The 21,939-nt window shown below is 41.9% G+C and overlaps 1 protein-coding gene across 1 annotated transcript in view; it reads right to left on the bottom strand.

Annotated features, from left to right (window-relative positions):
- The window catches only part of stab1 (stabilin 1), a gene marked incomplete at its 5' end in the record, with an annotated part of 60,531 nt that overhangs the window by 9,857 nt on the left and 28,735 nt on the right, over positions 1-21,939 (bottom strand). The window contains 27 exons of the mRNA XM_079186637.1: positions 429-573; positions 1,518-1,578; positions 1,668-1,800; positions 2,595-2,711; positions 3,244-3,348; positions 5,362-5,511; positions 6,920-7,082; positions 7,161-7,217; positions 8,145-8,291; positions 9,694-9,783; positions 10,336-10,512; positions 11,212-11,271; positions 11,372-11,506; positions 11,994-12,140; positions 12,482-12,562; positions 12,937-12,984; positions 13,078-13,197; positions 14,172-14,243; positions 15,877-15,950; positions 16,123-16,248; positions 16,373-16,452; positions 17,514-17,559; positions 17,683-17,778; positions 18,848-19,043; positions 20,227-20,340; positions 20,548-20,601; positions 21,711-21,839. Coding sequence (XP_079042763.1) covers positions 429-573; positions 1,518-1,578; positions 1,668-1,800; positions 2,595-2,711; positions 3,244-3,348; positions 5,362-5,511; positions 6,920-7,082; positions 7,161-7,217; positions 8,145-8,291; positions 9,694-9,783; positions 10,336-10,512; positions 11,212-11,271; positions 11,372-11,506; positions 11,994-12,140; positions 12,482-12,562; positions 12,937-12,984; positions 13,078-13,197; positions 14,172-14,243; positions 15,877-15,950; positions 16,123-16,248; positions 16,373-16,452; positions 17,514-17,559; positions 17,683-17,778; positions 18,848-19,043; positions 20,227-20,340; positions 20,548-20,601; positions 21,711-21,839 — 2,923 coding nt within the window. The remainder of the gene's footprint in view (positions 1-428; positions 574-1,517; positions 1,579-1,667; positions 1,801-2,594; positions 2,712-3,243; positions 3,349-5,361; positions 5,512-6,919; positions 7,083-7,160; positions 7,218-8,144; positions 8,292-9,693; positions 9,784-10,335; positions 10,513-11,211; positions 11,272-11,371; positions 11,507-11,993; positions 12,141-12,481; positions 12,563-12,936; positions 12,985-13,077; positions 13,198-14,171; positions 14,244-15,876; positions 15,951-16,122; positions 16,249-16,372; positions 16,453-17,513; positions 17,560-17,682; positions 17,779-18,847; positions 19,044-20,226; positions 20,341-20,547; positions 20,602-21,710; positions 21,840-21,939) is intronic.

Here is a 21,939-nt window from a genome sequence, read left to right as displayed (position 1 = left end):
ATAGACACTATAGACTATAGATTATAGACACTATAGACTATAGATACTAGAGATACTATAGATACTATAGATACAACCCTAGATCAAAACATTCATCCCTTTAACGAGTTCCATGTTTAACGAGCGCTACGAGGTCGTGGCTTTAACAAGCTGTGGTTGTTACCTGCTGTATTCCAGCTGACTGCTTGTTGACATTTGTTTACGAGTCCCAGAAAAAAATTGTTATTCAAAGCTAAAACTAATAAACAATGTTCTCCATAACATCCCCTACTGCAATGGAGTGGGATTGTGTGGCCAACATGGCTGCCGCTACAGCTACTGGTTCAGCCAGATGTGTCACCATGGTAATAACCACTGCAATACAAGTCAGTGAAGATGTGTTACCATGGTAATAACCACTGCAATACAAGTCAGTGAAGATGTGTTACCATGGTAATGCAGGTCCTTGCAGTTGGCCACGGGGTCGCAGTCTCCGTTGTCTTCCAGGCAGCGGTCCACAGGGGGCACCACCTTCTCCAGACACTGGACTCCATTACCCAGGTACCCTGGCAGGCACTCGCACTGACGCTCGTTCTGGAGGAAACAGATTAAATCAGGTGCTGATACGTGGTTTAACTAGTATTGGTATGTTAATGTCTTTCAGTTATTATACCATTTAAGCAGGGTTGGGGATTAATTTATTGAATGCCGTTACGTAATATAGATACAAAAAAAACTGTGTTAACTGTATACCGTCACAGTTACAGATAAAAAGATATAATTAGATTACAGATACATTTAGTAAAAATGACGATTATTAGCAGGATGACGATTTTAAAAAAACATTTTGAAATGAAGAACGATATACTACCATGGACATACGTTACAACACAATGCCCTCGAGTGTCCGTGAAAAAAATGTTTTCACTGTGTGGACATTTTGTAAATAAGGAAAGAGGGAAAAACAATCCCAGTACAGCGCAAGTTCTGCCTTCCAGCTGTGAAAATGCTGTCATTAGTCAAGGACTCACGGTATGACTTAAAGAAACAGGTCGGACCAACCAACGCCTGTATTTTTTATGCTAAAAAAATCCTTCTATGGTTACATTATATTGTTACAAAATAGACAAACGTGTATTAAGTTTAAATACAAGATATCTTATTGCTCTTTCTTCTCTCGTCTGTATTTGCATATTTGGTATTAAGGTAATTTAAAAGTAACGCAAAGTAATCAAGTTATTGTGATAGTTGGACTAAATTACTATATTTATATATATGTATTATATTCTATATTTTTTAACAGGTAATTAGTAATTGCAGTGAAATACATGTTTAAATTAATTGCATATAAGACACAGTGAGTAGTAGTTCAACTTGTGGCGGTCTGGGGCTGGAAGATCATTAGTTTTCTTTTGTTGAGTTTAGTGCATCTCAATCAAAAGAGAATCCCCCCAAAAAACACAAATTGTCTTAATTATTAACCCCGATAACAACACAGCTAAACACAGTGATGCAAATAAACGAAGGTCTTTACTCACCGGACCAGTGAACTTGCAGGAGGCAAAGTCACTGCAGCCGCCGTTCTGCTCTTCAATACACCTGGAATACAAACAGACAAATAGTTTACATTCATATAAAATAAAAAAACCCACAGAAGCAGTTTTGAGGAAACGACGGCCCACGCTCACCTGTTGATGGGCTCGCAGGAGTAGCCGTCTCCTTGGTAACTACTGTGACAGGTGCAGTTGACGAGCAGCCCCGTCTGGTTACAGACGGCGTTTTGGTGACAGCCACCGTTGTATTCCAAGCAGAGGTTTGGAGCTGCAGAGTGTTAAATAGTAATAATAATAACTTTAATTGTGTAGCTCATTTTATGCAAAGATGCAGCACAAAGTGCTTCACAGCACAGGAGAAGAAAACAACAACATCACAACAATAGAACTATAATCTGATCTGCTCACACGGTGGATTCATGCCACAACTAATGATCGGCAAATCATTTTTTGCAAATCAATTATTCCGATTTTTTGGACTGCTAAGACATAATATTCATACTCAATAAATAAAGAGAAAAAAACCTAAGTAAAAATATATATGTTTTCTGACTTTAAACTTTGAGGGGCATTATATCCAGATTGGGGGGAAACGTGTTCGATGCGAACAACAAATCTACATCTGATCATTTGTGTTTCACTGCTTATTTAAGTTTATGTCAGCTTGTCCCTTTTGTCCCCTAAAGTGTGTGTGTGTGTATAATAAAAGCTACAGCTGCTGAACTGTTGGTCAAAGCTGGAAGTAAACTCTCACCTGTGGTCTTAAAGAGTAACTTAACCCCCAAACCACATGTTTTAACTGTAAATAATGTGTATTGGTATTTAGTAGTGTTGTAGATAGATTCAGGTCAAACGCAGAGAGGAGTATCAGTGTCGAGTAGCTGTTAGCCTGTGAATCGCTTTAATACACCATCACCATGCTTTGGTTTGTCTGATGTATCTGCTATGTTTCTACCTGTTATTATGTTGCTACTAGAATTACTATCGTCATGCTGACAAAAGACAGCAGACATTCAGTGTCTTCGGCCTGTAAACGGTTGTCCTGTGCTGCAGTACACTCACGTGGCTCCGGATCACAGAAGGTGCCGTTCCCCTGAAACCCAGATTTACACTGACAACCGGCACCTGGCACACAGTCGGCCTGAGCGTGGCACCGCCGGCACTCCTCTGGGATCGAGCCTGGACGGACAGACGGACGATTCATCAGAAAAAGGAAATGAAAAAGGTGAACAGGGCTTTAATATTGTAAAATGATGACAGAGAAGCAACGTGTGTGTGTGACAGCCAGAAAGCAATTAGAGAGCAGAAATCTTCTAAACTAATAAAAAAAAGAGAAAACGTTACATAAATACTGTCTGGGAGTATTACTGGTTTGTACAATGATGAATCATGTTGCTTTGACAAACCCCTATCTAAAAATAAACATAATTAACGAGTGCTTGCAGTTAATATGTGCACATTGTTTTTTGTTGCTGGTGCTGAGATGTGACATCTACTGGTTCTGAATGTCTTGTAAATAAAACCTTTAAAAATAACACTATATATTTGTAATGGTTTTCAAAGATCTATGTCGTTGGTAAGAACCAAGAGAAACACTGTTGGTTTTGGACTTTTCATGGGATTTGTTGAACACCAGCCTTATTAGTCGAACATCCTGCAATTAGTTTCATTAATTGCGATCAGGTCCTGACGTTCAGGAGGGAAAACTCACCTAAATCGATCTGGCAGCGATCGCCCTGCCAGCCCGGGTTACAGACACACTTTCCAGAACCTTCAATGCCTTCATCACACGTTCCCTGCTGCCCGCAGTTGCAGGCTGAAAGAGAGGAAAAACATGACTCAGCCTCTCGATCATTTAAAAAAATAATCTCACAAATAAAGTTGTGAAGATGGAGGGAGTTACGTAAGAGTCTGGTTCACTTTTCTCCACAGACAATGTTAGGCGATGGACAGCTGGAGCTCTTTGATGCTTTTGATCGACATTAAAACTTTCTTTGCTGAATCATCAGTTCGGACGAGACAGAAACAACTGTGTTGGAAACATTCTGTTAAGGTCAGAAGGTCGAGAACATGAAGGACGGACGTCGACTACAACGCCAGTCACAGAGCTTCAAATCCATCTTGTGTGCTCTCAGCTATCGAAGCGCTTAAACCTGATGAAACATTCAGCAGTTTAAAATCACTTCACTTTCTCATTCTGGATCAGTTTTGGGATTCATTTAGTAACCATGACGACGTTTTTTTTTTTTTTTGTTCCTCTCTGCAACAAATGACGCAATCTGAATTCGCCACAGCTCCCGATTCACACCTCTCGACCGGCGGTGGCGTCGTCTTCTTCTTCTCCGCCGTTGGTCAACGTTTGAAAATGTATCATTGTTCAAAGAAAAGCGTTGACTTCGACAGAAGACGATCAGCAGCAGCAGCAGCTCGTTGTTCTGCCGCGAGACTCTGTGAGTGAAGACGGACGGAAGGTTCGTCCTGAGCCGCCAACACACCCCCAGCTGTGGGATAGTGAGGGATGAGGGTTGCTATAGTGACAGACTGCAGCAGAGATGATGGGGGTTAGGCTGTCTGCGGACCACAAACGTTCAAGTCGGGTTGCTGGTTGGTTTACAGGTGGGGCGAGGGAGGAAAAAACACTTTAATGAAGGACAGAGAAAAGTTCTCATGTCCGTTGGAGGTCTTATAGCCAGACGGCGGTTTGTTCAATTTTAACACGGGGGGGGGGGAGCTTTATAGGAGCTTTATAGTTTAGAGAATATTATAGATTCAAGACGACGGAAGGCAGAGTTTAGAGAATAAGGCACAGTTAAAAATCCTACTTCAGCACCACGGACAGCGTCACGGATTGATCAATACTAGGCCACTGATGTATCAGAGCCGTGGTCCGGGCCATGGATTCTAACTTATATAAACTCAGTCAGATAAAGGATCAACAGGTCGGGCAGACTAGACTAATTTATTCAACACCACAACTCTCTCTGCTATCACGGGATAGAGAGGTAGGTTAACAAGGGGCATGCATTTTGGTCATTTTGCCTAAAAGAAGGATGGCCTCCCCCGTCACATCCTCTACTGCCCTCACTGTGAACACCGCTCACTACGACTGCACCGCCGTGGTTCTATATTGAGTAATAAAAACAAGTTGAAATCTTTGTTACCCGACAGTAACTCCAGTTATACTGTGAGTGTTTACTGATGATATAATCTTCTGCCGGTGATAGTAGAGATGCACCGTTTGCAATTTTTCTTTTTCTTTCTAAGAACTGTAACTGACAACACACACAAACGTTTTTGTAACTTTTCTTTCATGGAAATTGGAAATTAAATTGTATGTAAATACAATAACCAAATGTTTTAAGGTTGTTCCTCCACGGCTTCTTTAGGACTTGGTGTTACATGTACACTGTACGCACAACGTGCATGTTGTGTGCGTGGTTGTACACTAAATGCACAACGTGCATGTTGTGTGCGTGGCTGTGTTACCATCCATCATGCAGATGTCACGTGTGTCAATTTGAATCAGATACATGTGACCGATAAAGGATCCCAAGGCACCGGGTCACTAGCATTGGCCAATTAGCTGACAACAGTCTGGTTTTGATCTTTGCCAATAAAAAAGATCAAGAAGATGTAAAAAAAAGGTTTGAAGCTTGGAGAATCTGGGTGTTTATCAACCTTTTAAAAGGGAATACTTGACGCTAAGAACTAAAATATATTCATGTGTTATGATTATTTTGCTGTGAAAACCGTCCACAGAGAAAATCACATTCTGAGAGGAGAATCTCACACGCACAAAGTCTAACTCTCCTGTATTTGGTCTACCTACCTGTGCAGTTGGGGCCGTAGCGTCTCGTGGAACACAGTTCGCAGGCTTTGCCTATGAAGCCTTTGTTACACCTACATCTTCCTGATCCCTGCATGCCATCGTCGCATGAACCATGGTTACTACAAGGGGCCTCCAGGCCACCTGGACAGACTGAAACACAGGGAAGAGGTGGAGTCAGGTGAGGACAAACGTAAGAGACACACCGTCACTGTGCTTCAAACCAACTGCTTTTCCTCATGGCTGACGTTTTCATTTTTCAGACTCGGGTGTAACGAGTGGTGGAATGTAACTAAGTAAATTTACTCAAGTATTGTGCTTAAGTACAAATTTGAGGTACTTGTACTATACTTGAGTCTGTCTTTTCCTGCATCTTTATACTTCTACTCCACTAAATAATGTACTTTTTACTCCACTACATTTATCTAACAGCTTTTGTTCCATTATAAATGAAGATGTCAGCATATTAACTCTTAGCAGAGCTTATACATTATTATGTTTTGTTCTAAATGAAACTAGCCAACAGTTTTTAGCACAGCTGTACAGTCAAACTTTACTTGAAGCTAGGGTGCAAGACTGTAAAATATAAATGAACGTCTGTTAATTCAAGGGGCGTCTGTGGCGACTTTCCTGGTCCGAGAACTCCGGAAGAATTATGATAGTTCTCAGAACGAGCAGAGTTTATCAACTTAACGTTGTTTCATGACGGTTCACTAAGAGCCGTCAAACCAACCCTGCTCACTCTCTTACAGTCCTTCACAGTCTAGCAGCTTATTGTAGCTCTGTGACTGGTTACACAGTATGCCATGCTACCTGTAATACCTTATCAGGCAGCAAGGGTGGAGAGATAGACCGCTAGGAGTAGGACAGAAGCTATAGCGTCCATGAAAAGTGTCTGGGGTGACTGATCCCGATAAAAAAGAACCTAGATGTTCAAAGGAAAAATTAAAACAATTAAAAAAAGAACGCGATCAGCGGTGAAAGAGCACCGCTAGGGGAGATGTGGCGAGCTCACCTGCAACCATACGTCAATAAGCAAGTCACCAATGCTGGTGTAATTCAAATTCAGATTCAAATAACACTATGTTTTATTATTCTCACTGCCAGCTGGAGGAGACAAACGTTTAAAGTACATTTTAAGTAACTAATAACTTTAGCTGCGACTGCATTACTGAGACACTTTAATGTAGTTCTTCCACTTCCACTCGGGGGGGGGGGGGGGGGGGGGGGGGGGGGGGGGATGTTACCAACACGAAACCAACAGGATTTCTTAATGGAACCGGACATTTTGACACTCGCACCCAATTACACAACTGCATCAGGTCAAGAATCTTAAATCAAATGTGCAGATTGCAATGAAATGAACCCAGGCGTGTTATGAGATCTAGATTTGAATGACCTGTCCTTTGTGCCACCTTTAAGACAATCTTTATATTAGTAGCTCCACAAAGAGTAAAAGAATGAACACAGGAGAATCTAGGGGGACACACGACCCCTGTGGGCTGGACTAGATGAATGTCTGATGACAGAATCATCAATCTTCCCTATGTGCCTTCCTTACCTTGACAGTCTCGGCTGTAGTGGTTTTTGCAGCACTTTTGGACCCAGGAAGAAAACTGACAGACTCTCTTACAGCCCGTCCTGCCGAAATCTTCCAAGAGGTACCAATGCTGGTGGCGGCGCCCAAACGGTGGGGCCCTGTTCATACAAGGCTCCGTCTTTAACTGAAAGAAGGCGGGACGTACGGTTATCTCCATGTATCGTACAAGCTAATCATTTTCAGATTTTTAACCAGATCTCACCGTGTCTTGGTGTCTGAAGGGACAGGATGGTGAGAAGGGGCAGCGTCCACAGCGACCCTGAGACATAAGACAGAAAGCTTCAGTCCAGCTTCCAAGACAACGACAAAGCCCCGACGTCAAAATAATAATCACAGCAGTGTGGTATCTGTATTTGCAGCAGCGGTACTACCAACAGTAGTTGAGGTTGAAGCTGCATTAAGGCCCGGTCACATGACGTGACGTCGGGACTACTCGCAGCGTTAGTTCAATTTGGTAAATCACCCTCGCAAGCTTACCGCTAAAATGCTAACGACAGTCAGTCACAACAGTTCTCATGACTGTACATCATTTCATTCAATAAAGAGTTACTGAATAGGGAGAAAAGCTTCTGTCTCATACCTGTCTGACATTCCTCTTTTGTAAATCCCTATATACTCTGACAGAGAAAGTAAAATAAAAGCTAAAAAGTGACGATGGCTTCCTCCATTTTGGACTTTCTGCTCCCCCAAAGGTCAGCACTGGCACGACTTGAAGATTTACGCAGATTTACTTTGTGCACACAAATAAATCCACACAGTAATTCCATTGAATTGAATTGATTTGTGTGTTAAATGCTGGTGTGACTAGTCCTTTGGAGTCACAATGAGCAGCTAAGTGTGGTAGAGCTAATACTATAACTAATATTCCTAGTTTGTAGCCACACTGTAGCACCACATTATGTATTAACTTGTAGTATTTTGTACTTCTTGTCAGCTCACTCTGTCATGCTACATTTGAATGAGTCTTAGCTTTGGTTTTGTGTCGCCAGAACTCTCCAAAAGAAAAATAATGTCCAAATATGTCCTGATCTCAACAGACTACTCAAGTAAAACAGGTAATAATAGTTTGTACTAGTAATAGTAGTTATTTTATTACAACTACTAGCTGCAAAAGTGTGAACATAACATATATTGTGAGTTTTAAAGCAGTAGCAGTATTTAAATGAATAATTTTAGCACTACTAACGTAAGTGGTTCTGTTCTCCGGGCTGTCGCAGATCGCTCCGAGGCCCGGTGGTTCCAGTAGCTGGTCGATGCCATAAGCAACGCCCTCTTTGAAGTTCATGTAGCGCTCCACTACCCTGGCTGCATTGCCATTAATCGATACAGCCCCCTGAACACACACACACACACACACACACACACACACACAAATCAATACCTTTTTAAGATGGTCCACCACAGCCACAGAACCAGAACAGAATAGATTCAAATAGAGAGATGGGACCATTGAATTCAGCCGCTGTTTGGCTCATTTTCTGTAACCAGTGTAGCATTAAAGCATGGTGATATGAGCAAGCTAGCTAACTTTCCACCTGTACGCTAGTTAGCCAGCTAGCGTGCTAATTCCGCCATGCTTTAATGCTACACTACAGAAAGAAGCCGAACAGGGTCGTGACTCGTCCGACGATAGCGATGTGTTTTCCTACGCTGTGACAAGAGTGTGGATGAAGCATTAAGTTAAAGCAAAAAATGTACTCATTTACTTCGCTTCGTAACGTTGTTACTGCAAAACCTCATTTCAGTAAGAGGCTGCTATGAAAGCTTCAAACTCTGGTGTGAATTAAATAAACTGTTGTTTGTGTGTTCTTCTGGGAGGCGACTGTGGCTCAGTGTTAGAGCGGGTTGTCCTTCAATCAGAGCATCGGTGATTTGATCCAAGACACTTAGCCCCAAATTGCATTTGGTTGCGCAACCCTGTTGTACAATTATAACAGATGATGCTTGTAACCTTGAAGAAAAAAAAACAGAACTAAACAAGAACAAGTAAAGACAAAGTTACGAGGTAAAGTGACAATAGCAGCAAGTCAGCAAGTAAACAGTGTACAACAGAATATATAATATGATTAAGTAAAGAAATTTGTATTAATACGGAAACATACTGTAATAGAAATATATTAATGTAGTAAGACAGATGACATAATATAGTATGATATTGTACAGCATAATATAGTATGATATATAAGATAGTGTTAGGTACAATGTAATCCTATAGTACAGCAGTATAACATAATATAACATAGTGCGGTATAGTATGATATAGTATACCACAGTATAGTATAGTATAATGTAATATAATAATAACAGTAACTTAGTATAGTATATTATCAAACCACCAGCTGTGTAAATTAGTGTGAGTTTCTGCACGATCATTCGCTAACACGGAGACACTTCACCTCTGAAGAACGAACATTTCTTTCCTGATTCATCAGAAAACGAAACAAAGGCATGTTGTGTAACCTAGCAACCACACAGTAAAGCGTAGCATGTCCTGCGTTGGTCTCGACATCACCGATCCAACGAGGTTCAGTATCAACCCAAATCACTTCATCACAGCTCGTACAGAGTCCATTGACCGTCATGGTTGGGACCCAGGATGCGGTTGCTGTCAGTGTGAAAACTGTGTTTTCCTCGACATCATCAGGGCAACATGAGACAATTTACTGAAGTAACAGTCGGCTTCCAACATGGCTACCCTCTTTGAATTCTATGCGTGTGTGTGTGTGATTTCTCACCACCAGGGTCTTGTCACAGCTGTACTTGATGGTGGATCCGTGCATGGTGCGGAATAACGAGTGTGAATCCGGCTGACCGACACCTTCAACCTAAACACACACAAAGAAAATCAAAACGCTGTCTTTCTAAAGCTGCAGCAGAGCCTCCCTCCCCCTGCTCCTCATCCTTCACCTCCTCCTTTTGAAGAACTCTACAGTTTTAACAACTATTTTGATATCCGATTAATCATTTGAGTCGTGTTTGAGTCAAGCGAACATTTGCTGTTTTTCTTTGTCTTATATCTTAAAGACGGATATTGTAAATGGACGTTTTTGGGGTTTTGAACAGTGTGGTTTGTTTGGAAAGAAAAAAAACAAGACATCCTCATCTTGGGTTTTGGAAAACTGTGATTGACATCTTGAATATTTTCTTATATTTTAATAGACGAAACGGTTCATTCATAAAATAAATTAAACATAATGAATGATAACATAATAGTTAGTGACAGAACTACACGTGATTTTTTTTAAATATTTGTTTTCCTTTTGGGCTGAAGTGAACTTGTCATTCTGTCGAGGCCCAATTAAGAGTTACGTTTGGAAGCCATCCTCCTACTGCCGCCCTCCTCCTCCTCCTCCTCCTCCTCCTCCTCCTCCTCCTACCTTGGCGTTGCGTATGATGTGAGCCTTCACTAAGGCAGCCACTTGGTCTCGGTGATCGGGGCTGGAGAGCCAGTGCTTTCTTTCAGCTGGCAGGGAGTTGAGGGCCTCGTCTGTGGGCCAGAACATGGTAAACGGCTGATGGATGGACAACTGGAGCACGGGGAGTAACCCCGCATCCTGCACAAAGAGTGGACATAAAGATTACGTGAATATTACGCGTGGCATCACACCCACAATTACCATCACAATCACATTGCACTACAACACGGAGGCTCCGTGGTCTGACCAAAGACCACAAACTTTATTACTCCTTTCAACATTGACAAAGGCAGTGCACACCAGATCCACTCCTTTTGTACTTACCTTTCACAATAAAAGGCCTAGACATATACAGTACACGACATAACTGTTAACCAGACGGAACTCAAATTCAATCAGAATATTTCGCCAAAAGGAAACTCAATAAAATAGCTTAAAATAGCTCAGGCTATATAAGAATTAAATTAATTTAATTCAATAGTTGGTCCTCTGCTTGTGCAATCTATTTGTGTGTTGTATATTCTTCACATTCCAGGTGTGTGAAGTGCAGGACGCTGCTGGATTCGGTTCGTGTTGCGGGATCTTTGAAGCTGCTGGTGTAAGTGGTAGTTACGTTTTTTGTGCTCTCGGATTTAAAAAAGAGGTGAAAAGTGTGGTGAAAGGAGGAGTTGGCATCAGGCAAGTGGTTCTAGGAGGATAAGCAGTGATAGAAGGAGGAAGACAAGTAGGTGTAAGAAGAGGATGTGTAAGTGGGGGGAGGCAGCATGGCAGAGGTGGAAAAAGGGCGTCGGAGCAGAAATCAAACCAGGAGGTGCAGCGTGTTTTTAAAATGTTTACCTCCACAAGTTTGTAGAAGCGGCTGAAGCCATAAAACACAGCTGCTGACGTCAAGTTCATCTAAACAGAGAAAGAGAGAGAGAGAGAGACGTCACACTGGCTGTCTTTCAATCCTGATGGATCATAAATCGTTTATCAATTTCAAGTAAACTCAACTTACCTTGTTAGACTCGATGCTTGGTTTGTCCTGCAGCCTGTAGGGCGTCAACAGTTTGTCGATGTGATGAATGACTCCGTTAGAAGTGGTGTAATCGCTTTTCACAATCCTCGATCTGTTGTTGACCCAGACTGAACCCTGCAGGAGAGCGAGAGACAGATGTGGAGAGACAGGGAGAGGTGAGGCAGACAGGGAGCAGCAAACACCGGGAGAGTGGAGAGGTGGATTGTGAGACAACTGAAGACACGGAGGCAGTTTGAGAAAAGGGGTTTTCAGCAGTGTTTTGGAAGTGAGCCAGCTCAAAGTAAATTTCATACAGACTATTTCAGAATAAAGTTCACTCCCAAAAATGAAGTGGTTCACGTTCATTTCTTCAAATCCAAACATTCACATTTTGTTCTAAGTATGTTTTAGCATCAAAATGCCCATAACAATAAATCATCTTAAATACTGTTATGGCTGGACCTTTATTGATGCTGAGTAGAGCTGGCATCCTCCACAAATAAATATGTGTGTGTGTGTGTGTGTGTGTGTGTGTGTGTGTGTGTGTGTGTGTGTGTGTGTGTGTGTGTGTGTGTGTGTGTGTGTGTGTGTGTGTGTGTGTGTGTGTGTGTGTGTGTGCTACCTGCTGCAGGCTAAAGTGCAGTGTGTATCCTGACGTAGAGACAGCGAGTTTGGTGGTTTTCAGGTCACTCAGGGTCAAAATCTCACAGGAAACAACGTGGTAACGAAGCAGTTCAGAGAGACGACCGGACCGCTCCCATTCCTCAATCTACAAACGTATGCAGACGCACAGACACACACAGACACACACAGACACACACACACGCACACACACACGCACACCACACACGCACACAAACACCAGTTAATGAGGTACATTTCATACACTAGAAACCATAATCCAGTCTTATGACTATTACACAACAATTATTAAATCAGAATCAGAATAATGTACTTACTTATTAAATGATTATTATGTGATTCATCTTGTAAATAATACTTTTTCTAGGTAAGACACTTAAATCTAAGACAAACAAAAGTTCATGATAAGTAGGGTAACATCATTATTATGACATGAGATCATTTAAAAACAGCAGATGTTGTACACACAGTGGATTCGTTGTTTGTTTCCTCCAGAGGGACGAAGACAGTAGACGGTCCGTTGCCACTAAGAACACGAGACGTTGATTTCTGAGGAACACAAAGAAAACAAAGTGAACTCACGCGATGACAGAAGTTCATATAGGGGACGCTGTCACTGCATAAAAACTCATTTAATTTAAACTTATCGTTTTTTAATAATGACATCTTAAACCAAATGAAGACACAAGTAAAACATATAAAGGAGTTTTATGATGATTTTTTTTGTTAGTTTTAACTTTTTTTAACAATTTAATTGAATCACGTGTAAGCAGGGCAGCCACCTAAAAATAACTTTTGGCCAGCTGCTCTGCTCTGTCTTGCAGTCGTGTATATTACAAACCATCCATCTTTTCACTTGGCAGCATCAAATGAATGACTGGATGCAACGTTTTAGTTACTGTGTGGATTTCAACATCACTCACCGATACCATTCGACGGAAGAAGTCATTCTCTGATTGGCGGAACACCTCCTGCAAGACAGACAGACTTCCTGTGATGGGGGAGGGGGGGGGGACAGTGGTAGGTCAGAGGGTCAGGGGGATGTCAGAGGTCATGTGACTCACGTTGTTGGTGGTTCCCCGGCAATTGATGCCATCGCCCACGTGGCCTCTGTAGCAGGTGCAGTTCCTCTGACCCTGACCCATATACTCACAGCGAGCATGCTTACTGCAGCCGCCATTTCTCTGCACAGACAAAAATGTATCTTTAAATGCTGACAAAAGGACACGCTTGGATGTTTCTGATTAGTTTAGTCCTCAGTTAGCCTGCAACAAAGGTCGTAGCTCAGCGCCGGCTTTAGCCTAGCTGTCGCACAGAGCAAATGATTCAAACGTTGAATCCAAAAATGCTCAGAACAGCAGGTGGAGTTGAAGTGAGCTTCAACAAAAGCCAATGACTTCAGCTCCTTGTTAACCCTTTAAAAGCATGTCACAGATTAATGAGCTGAGAGCTTAAACGGAGGAAACTGCAGGAGGAGTGTCGTCCGTTTCAGTGTGTATTTGATATGCACAAACCGATCTAAGACATCATTCATATCTGTGGGCAATAACTTGTTGCACATTTTTTTTTTGCTGATTGATTAAATAGATAGCAGCTAACTTTAGAAATCCTGCTGCCACCGCAGAATATGTTTTCATTATCTAGAGAAAATGTGGTTTGGAGATTTGCTTTGAAGTGGGGCGACTGTGGCTCAGTGGTAGAGCAGGGTCGTCCTTCAATCAGAGGATCGGTGGTTCGATTCCCCGGCTCCGCTAGTACATGTCGATGTGTCCTTGGGCAAGACACTTAACCCCAAATGGCTGTGCCTGCGTAGCATGAATGGGGGGTGAATGGTTAATTAGAGTCCTGATGGTCCCTGTCATCAGTGTATGAGTGGGTGAATGATGACATGTAGCGCTTTGAGTGGTCGGAAGACTAAAAACAGTACAGAACGTTTACCATTCAGCATCCTAATGGTGATCACTACAGTCCAAACGCTCTCCCTGTACAAGCTGTGTGGAACAGCTCACTGCCTACAAGGTGATTTAAATAATCAATGACGATACCCGACTGTGTGAGCTGGTTTGTGCTGGCAGAGATGCAAGTAAACAGGATTGTAACAAGACCGAATAGAGTAGATGACTGCAAGAGAATCAGCAAAAATGACACACAGACATACATTTCTGCAGGGGTTGACAGGGTAACAGAACCTCCCTGATCCTTGAAAGCCCATCCGACAAATGCAGGCCGTCTAGAGACAACAACAGAGAAAACAGTCAGTCAATAAAAGAGTCAATTACAAAATCCATCTGTTTCCTCCCCTCCCCTGTGATCTGCTAAACAGCAAATCAAATAACAATTTCTCCTTAACTCCAAGTCACTTTTTTGAGCTGTAAACACAGATATATTGTTTGTGGAGGGAGGTTACTGTAATGACAACAGCTGGGCTATATTGACATATGAAATGCATGATCCCAGAGAAAGTTAAGAGTGGCTCTCTTCTTCCTTCGCTGCCACACAGTGAACTGTGACTGAGTGTTCAGTGTCCTGCTCTCTGCGGTCACCTACACCGTGTTTTAACGCAGCCGAAATTACGATATTGTTGTTGTTATTTACATGTTTTTTTACGTTTCTGGTGTCAGACAACTTAAAGAGTATGAAATAGTAACGTAATCATGGCCCATAAACACTACATGTTATGCAGCAGTCATTCCCAAGCTGCTGTGCTGCGGTGATAAAATCCTATTTTGTAATAAGGTTGTCTAATAAAATTAAATTGTAAATTTAAATATTGATTAACGACCACAGCTCCTCTGCTGTGTTCAGCTGTAGAGGTGAATGACCAAAGAGAAAAGTTTGAGGTAAAAGAAAGTCCTTCTTAACTTTACTGGCACGCTGTCTCTCAGAGGGCAGATTTCATTACGGTCTTGGAAAAGCTTAGTGTTCCCCGAACACACTAAAACACCAAGCCAGGGCAGTTCACACGCTGGAGGCTGTTTCGTGAAAGCTTAGTTTTTGGGGGAGCTAAAAACTGTTTTAGGCTTCGTCCTCACAAATACCTTTTCCTTTTAAAACACATAATGTTTTACTAAATGTAAGCTAGCCTCTTTGTTTCCCAACCCCTAAAATGTAAATGTGGAAAAATAAAAAAACGCTGCTGACACAGTTTTAGTCTGACAACTCCGGTATTGCTTTTTATTCTAGACGGAGACTTTTGAAAAATATGACCATGAAACACTGCAGCAACACAATCGCCTCATGACTGGGTCTTACTAGTCCCGCCCCTATCACGTGACCCTTTTCCAGAAGAAAAGAAACAACGTCAGCCTCGACTACCGGTGGTTAATTCAGCATGGACAACAAATTACAGGCGTCACTGACCTTGGTGTGTATGCTGGCAGCTGTCATGCAGCAAAGTTCTGTATTTTATGATGCTATACATGTGCAGGAGGAAAGCTTTTATTTGAGCGATTTGCAGCAATTCCTGTGTCCAGTGGCACTAATCTGCCTCCTGTTTACTCCTGGACACGAATGCCCAGTGAATGGTCATGTGATATGCATTTTCAGGCGTGTTAGTATGGACGGAGATTATCTCTGAAACGGCACTAAAACGCTTGTGTGTGTGGAGATTGTGTATTAGAAGTATTAGTGTCGATGTAGCCTTAGAAATGGAGAAAAATGTAACCGGCTTAGTGAGGACGTATTTTTACTTTATCAAACTTCATAACCAACATGAATGGTGGCCAGAAGTAAACTTTACTTTAAACCTCACCTCAACTGAACCAAATCTCAGGTACAGTGACGCCTCAGTGCTGAATCATTATGAGTTTAACATTATGTGCCGTGGAAATCTGACATTTTACTGCAGTGCGGTGTTGTCTCACCGTGTTGGGGCCTGTTCTGATGCAATCCGCTGATATGTGGCAGCCTCCATTTTTGACCAGACAACCGTCAACCTCTGTGAACACACAACAGGTTGAAAATACATTGTTATGAAATCATGTAAAAAAAAAAAAAAAGAAAAAGAAAATTGTGATATATATCAAGACATATATCTTGGTAAGATGTCAGGAGGTTCAGGTGAGGGCTGTGGGGTCAGAGGTCAGAGGTCAGGGGTCAGGACTACACACCCAGGCAGATGACCCCGTCTCCAATGTACCCCTCTGTACAGGTACAGGTCCTCTCTCCCGCTGAGACCTTCACGCAAACGGCAAATTCTGAACATCCACCGTTAGACATGCGGCACAAATCCAGCTCTGAGAGACACACAGAGAGAAAAAGTAAACAGATTATATATTTGTACAGGGTGTGTGTGTGTGTGTGTGTGTGTGTGTGTGTGTGTGTGTGTGTGTGTGTGTGTGTGTGTGTGTGTGTCTTTACCATTGCAGTGAGTTCCGTTGCCTTCGTATCCAGCCACACACACACAGGCAGCAGCTGTACCCTTTGGTCCCGTTATACAGCTGCAGCAGAGGACAAAGTGTATCATGAGTTATATTGATATATTATAATGTATACATCTTATTCCTCTGTACCAAAGAGCTCCATTTAGTCCCAAACTATTAAAAACACATCGATGAGCCACACTGTTGGGTGACTCAATCCCACATAAACCATCCTGCGGCCACTAATACTCACTAGAGCACCAATTGTAAATGTAATCCGCCGCTGAAAATAGTCCCAAACAAATGCACTATTTACTTCTGTTTCAGCAGCCATAGAATGTGCTTATCTGTGCTCTTAACTATCTGACCCAGGAGTTCCTTTTTCGTTTTTTAAATTTCAAATCTTTACATGACTGATTCAGACATTCAAGATGCTTCAGCTCAACAATCAATAAAGCTTTAAAAATGAGAAACTACAGGTAGATTTAGATGCATATTGTTAATGATAATGAAATGATAGCAGCATTGTTTGAGTCAGTTAAACTTCTATTTTATAATTTTGAAATTATTGAGCAGTGATGTCATACGTTATTCATTTTTGATTGTGACTTTTTGAGCAGAGCATTAGCTACTTCGCATGTTTCTAAAATTTTGCCCAAAATATCAGAAAAACCTTTCAAAATAATCCATCCAGTACAAAACCACCAGCTACTACGACCTCAATAATAAACATCAAGTAGAATTCACAAAAACTGAACATTTGTCAGCTTCGTAAAAGTAGAATATATCTCTTTGCACCAGATTGTACCAGTTGTACCAAATAAAGTGGCCAGTGAGTGTAATCAGTAAACACTGTCCTCAGGTCTCCAGAGTCTTTGTGTGAAACAGTCAACGCATGATGACGGTTATCTCTGTCAGTATCTAACATATCAGGACTTCTTTTCACGTTGTTTCTGTGGGATAAAGTCAGTCCTCAAATAAAAGGTTTAACCATTCTGAACATGCTATAGTGAATAGTAAATGATTCCAGACAGCCAGGTGTATTCTGGGTAAATTGATTCAGATCTCTCTCTCACACACACTCACACACACTCACACACACTCACACACACACACACCTGAACAAAAGGAGGACTTACTTGGCGTTCCAATCACATCCACCTCCACAGGCGTCGTCCTTGATCTCTGAGACACACGCACAAAGATTTTAGGTGATAGCAGGTGAGAGAAAATATTGAGTTTGTTTACACTGCGTGCGTGTGTGCGTGTGTGCGTGTGTGTGTGTGTGTGTGTGTGTGTGTCTCTTACCGATAGAGCAGGAAGCTCCTTTCCAACCTTTGTAACACACACACCTGCCACTTCCTGACAGACCGTCCTCACACTTCCCGTGGTCACACACACACTCTGAAACACACACACACACACACACACACACACACACACACACACACACACACACACACACACACACACACACACACACACACACACACACACACACACACACACACACACACACACACACACACAGGTTAAAAATGCCAGCATTTCCTCCGAGTATTAATCTCTAATGTAATGGAAAAAAACTAATCTCCAAAAAGGCTTCCTAGCATCATCAGTTAGCATCATAGTTGTGTTGATTATTAGTGTTGCTGGTTTGTTAAAACTGTAGGTTAATAAGCCTCACAACTTTCATGGGTTTGTTTGTCTTGCTGATGTGTTAGCATCACAGTTTTGCTAGCCTCATCAGATTGTCTTTCAAATTCAAGCTTCCCCCGGATGTCTGAGCTCCTTTCTCCAAGGCTGAGCCCAGAACGGCAGCTCTGCCATCCGGTTCAGCTCCCTCTTCACCACAATCGTCCAGTTTAACGCCAAATGACGGTCTCAAGGACCGATTCATTTCAGATATTGCACTAAATGTATTGTGCAAATGATATAACAGCGCAAATACGTGAATGCATTTTTGCAGCTGAGTGTAATTTTCACTGTTTTAGCATCTGATGGCAATTATCCATGTCGCAAGGTATAGTATAGTATGGTATAGCATAGTATAGTATAGTATGGTATAGTATGGTATAGCATAGTACAGTATAGTATGGTATAGTATATATATAGTATAGTATATATATAGTGAGCTTGAGGTCAGTGTGTCGGTCGTGAGGGGGAGACTCAGCCTGAGCCAGAAGTCTCGTCTGGAGGGCTTGCTGGAGAGCCACTTCCATCCAAACCTCTCCGAGGCAATTAAGAGAGAAGAAAGGGAAAATTGTAAGCCCAGGATTTGGGAAAGGAGGGACAAGGAAGAAATAATTTGTGTATTATTAACCTAATTTAGACAGAGATGCTATTTCCTTGTAGTAGGGGTGCATTTTACGCGGTGCAGGTGCTCTTTTTGTCGTATTTGTGCAGCTCTAGCAGCGTGCAAAAGCTGCACAATCCCCCTCAGTATCTCTGTTTGTGTGTGCACGTTCCTCACTGGAGGAGCAGTTGACTCCGTATCGTCCTGGCTCGCAGTCTTCGCACGCGGTGCCGTGGAAACCCTCGAAGCAACGGCACTCCCCGTTGCCGTGGTTACCGTCCTGACACTCCCCGTGATTGGAGCACCAGCTGCCGACGGCGCCGGGGCATCGGAAGCACTCGTGGCCGTAGTAACCGGGGCAGCAGGAGTGATCCTGCAGGATGGACAACAGTATCTTTATTAGTGTTATTGTTTATTATTATAATCATAGTTATTGTGGCATCAACAGACCACAATAGAAAGAATCACAACTCTCTGATGTCTCTGCTAACACTGCTGGAGAGTAATGATACCAACAAAGAAGAGTCTTTACAGTCTGCAGGCTGCGATACTGACATTAATCTGCACAACGAGACTAATTGTAGTCCCACAGAGAAAATAACTATGAGATTTACAGTAAAAGTACACTTTCAACAATCTGCATGAATCTTTTTTATGATAATCTGAAGTGACATCAAGTATTTTATTTTTATGGACGAGAGCAATGAGTAACACTCGGATGAGAGAGGACGCTGAGCACTGATGGCTGCTGCTTCTCCTTCCAAATTTGAGCTTTTATCCCCTTTGAAAAGTCACTTTGATTTATTTGAAAAACGCTTAATATTATTTATTATCATTACTCAAAAAATAAGATAAAATCAATTGAAAACAATAAATAACCTAAAACTGAAATTGGTTAATAGTAATTAGTTTAAGGTAATAAAATAGAATTAAATAAAATTAACTATTATAAAATGTAATAGAAAATTATAAAAACAATTGCTCCCGCAGCTGTGCCTACAGTGTAGAAATGTGATCAAATCTGAATTGTAAGTCGCCTTGGATAAAAGCGTCTGCTAAATGACTGTAATATTGGTATTTACCTGTATTTATCTGATTATGGAAAAAGTATTCCGATTGAAAATGTCTTAAAATGTAAAAAAAAGAAGAGCAAAACTGTTAATAATAAAAGAAAACGTTGTACTCCACAGTAATATTCAGCTTTGGTATTGGCAGCAGTTTGAGTAGTAACAGTAGTGGGAGTGTAGTAGCAGCTAGTAACACTAACACCAGCTAATTGTTGTGGGTATAGTCGTAGCACTTTCTGTCATTAGAGCAATAATATCACTACTAGTGAAAGTTCCATCAACAAAACAGTCGTCACGAGTATTTAAGGCCAACTGGACTTGAGACAAAAAGTTGACTCCGAGTGAACGCTGACACTAAGAAGAGTCTGTAAATTAAAATGACTCCCAAATCACAGCCAGTTCTCAATACACAACCCAAACTACAGCACAGAGTAGTACTAGTATAGTTACAGTGGTAGAACTACAGTGTTAGTAGGAGTATCAGCAGACCGTGGTTAACCGAAGACATTTGAGGACACAGCCTGGCACTGACTTCCTCCTGACTCCGACTCGCTTCCTGTATTTACAGTTGGATCGCATGTTGGCCGGAAACTGCTCTCTGATCTGCAGCAGAAGACGTCAGAAACACAGTAGAAACCCAAACTGAGAGCTGTTACAGAACACAGGCACAATACAACTCTATCTTTAGCTTGTCATAAACCTGCTCAAAAAGAAGTAAACACATGGCATGTAGAAAAACAGATGTGTTCCAGCTGCACAGGTGTTCATGTTATTGTGTCCACCCCCTGTGAACCGAAACAGTTTTCTTACTGGTTTGTAGCTAAAAAGGCATCGAGGGGGTCCCTCACAGTCTGAGCACCTTCCCTGGAGAGAAGGACAGAGAAGGAGGGACAGAGGGGTTAGACTGAATAATCCATCCTGATAATAAACGTCTGTATCTCCACTGACAATTTAATTACTTTGTCCTCAAGAACTAATTAAATACTTGCAGCAAATGCGCTGCAATAAGTGAATAATGCTTTAGATGTAAACAAACAGTTTAAATTAGACATTCCCCAGCCAGTAGATGCATTTATATGTGCTTCGAAAGGTAAAGTCTAATGTGGTTAATAACAAATATGTCCACAGCTGCTTCACTCTCTATGAAAAGCTTCTCCTTCGCTTCATGAAATCCAGCAGCCATCTCAAGGCAGCGCAACACACGTCGATACATCTGCAGCCTCTGATTTCTGATGTTAATGAGCACGACGCCATTATGCACGGCTGTTAACTATGTTTCTCTTGATTACATGGTAATGACACCAGGTTGCAGCTAAATAACCACACACATCAGCCTGGTGGGTTATAACTTTGTATTCTGCTCGTCTATGTGGCAGACGTGAGATTACAGGAGATCAATCTCTCCTTTCCAATTTTCTTTTCAGCGATTCTCATTTCATGTTTTTATTTTTGAAAAAGCATTATGGTGCAAACACTCCTGTCACATCAATTATGATAGCATGTGAGGTGAGATACAGTAAAATTAAAACCGATATAGAATCTGATTGATGTGGTCGTATAAAAACGGCTTCAACAGCATTTTTTATAATCTATTTATAAAGCGGATAGCTCTGGTACTTGATCATGATTGGCTGTGTCAAATACTACATTCATTTACATGCTACACAAATGTGTGACCGCATGACAATAGCATCACTGCGCCTATTAGTCAGCTAATCTTTAAAAAAAAGCGGTTTCTTTATTTGTTGAGCCGTGTCGTCACGCTCACTTGTTTCAGAGCGATGAGAGCATTGTTGCGACTGGCTGAGAGCAGATTCATTAATCACCTCACCCTCTAATCTATAGTCACCTTCACCCAGCTGTCTATTGTTCTCTCCATCCATCCCGTCATTGATCCATTAATACATACATCTATCCCTCTTTCCATTTATTCATTCATCCCCCTTTCCATCCGTCACTCCCTCCGTCCTTACGTTGACCTGCAGGGTGACCTGTTTGCTGCATCTGTTGCGGTGGATTGTCAGGACCTGAGGGAGGACTATGATGACACCGTTCTGCGTCTCAGTTACTGTGCCGTCAAGGGGAACGTCGTTCACAGCTGTCTGGAGGGTGAGAAGCAAATCAGACTCTTCACTCTGCCCTGACTGGTAAAGACGTGCACGTTAGAAGACCCTTTTATGTGTCAGCGCATAAAATGTGATT

This window comes from Pholis gunnellus (genome assembly GCF_910591455.1).
Source record: "Pholis gunnellus genome assembly, chromosome: 3".
Taxonomy (NCBI): Eukaryota; Metazoa; Chordata; class Actinopteri; order Perciformes; family Pholidae; genus Pholis; species Pholis gunnellus.
Note: the sequence above shows the minus strand (reverse complement) of the source record. Positions and strands in the feature narration are given on the sequence as shown.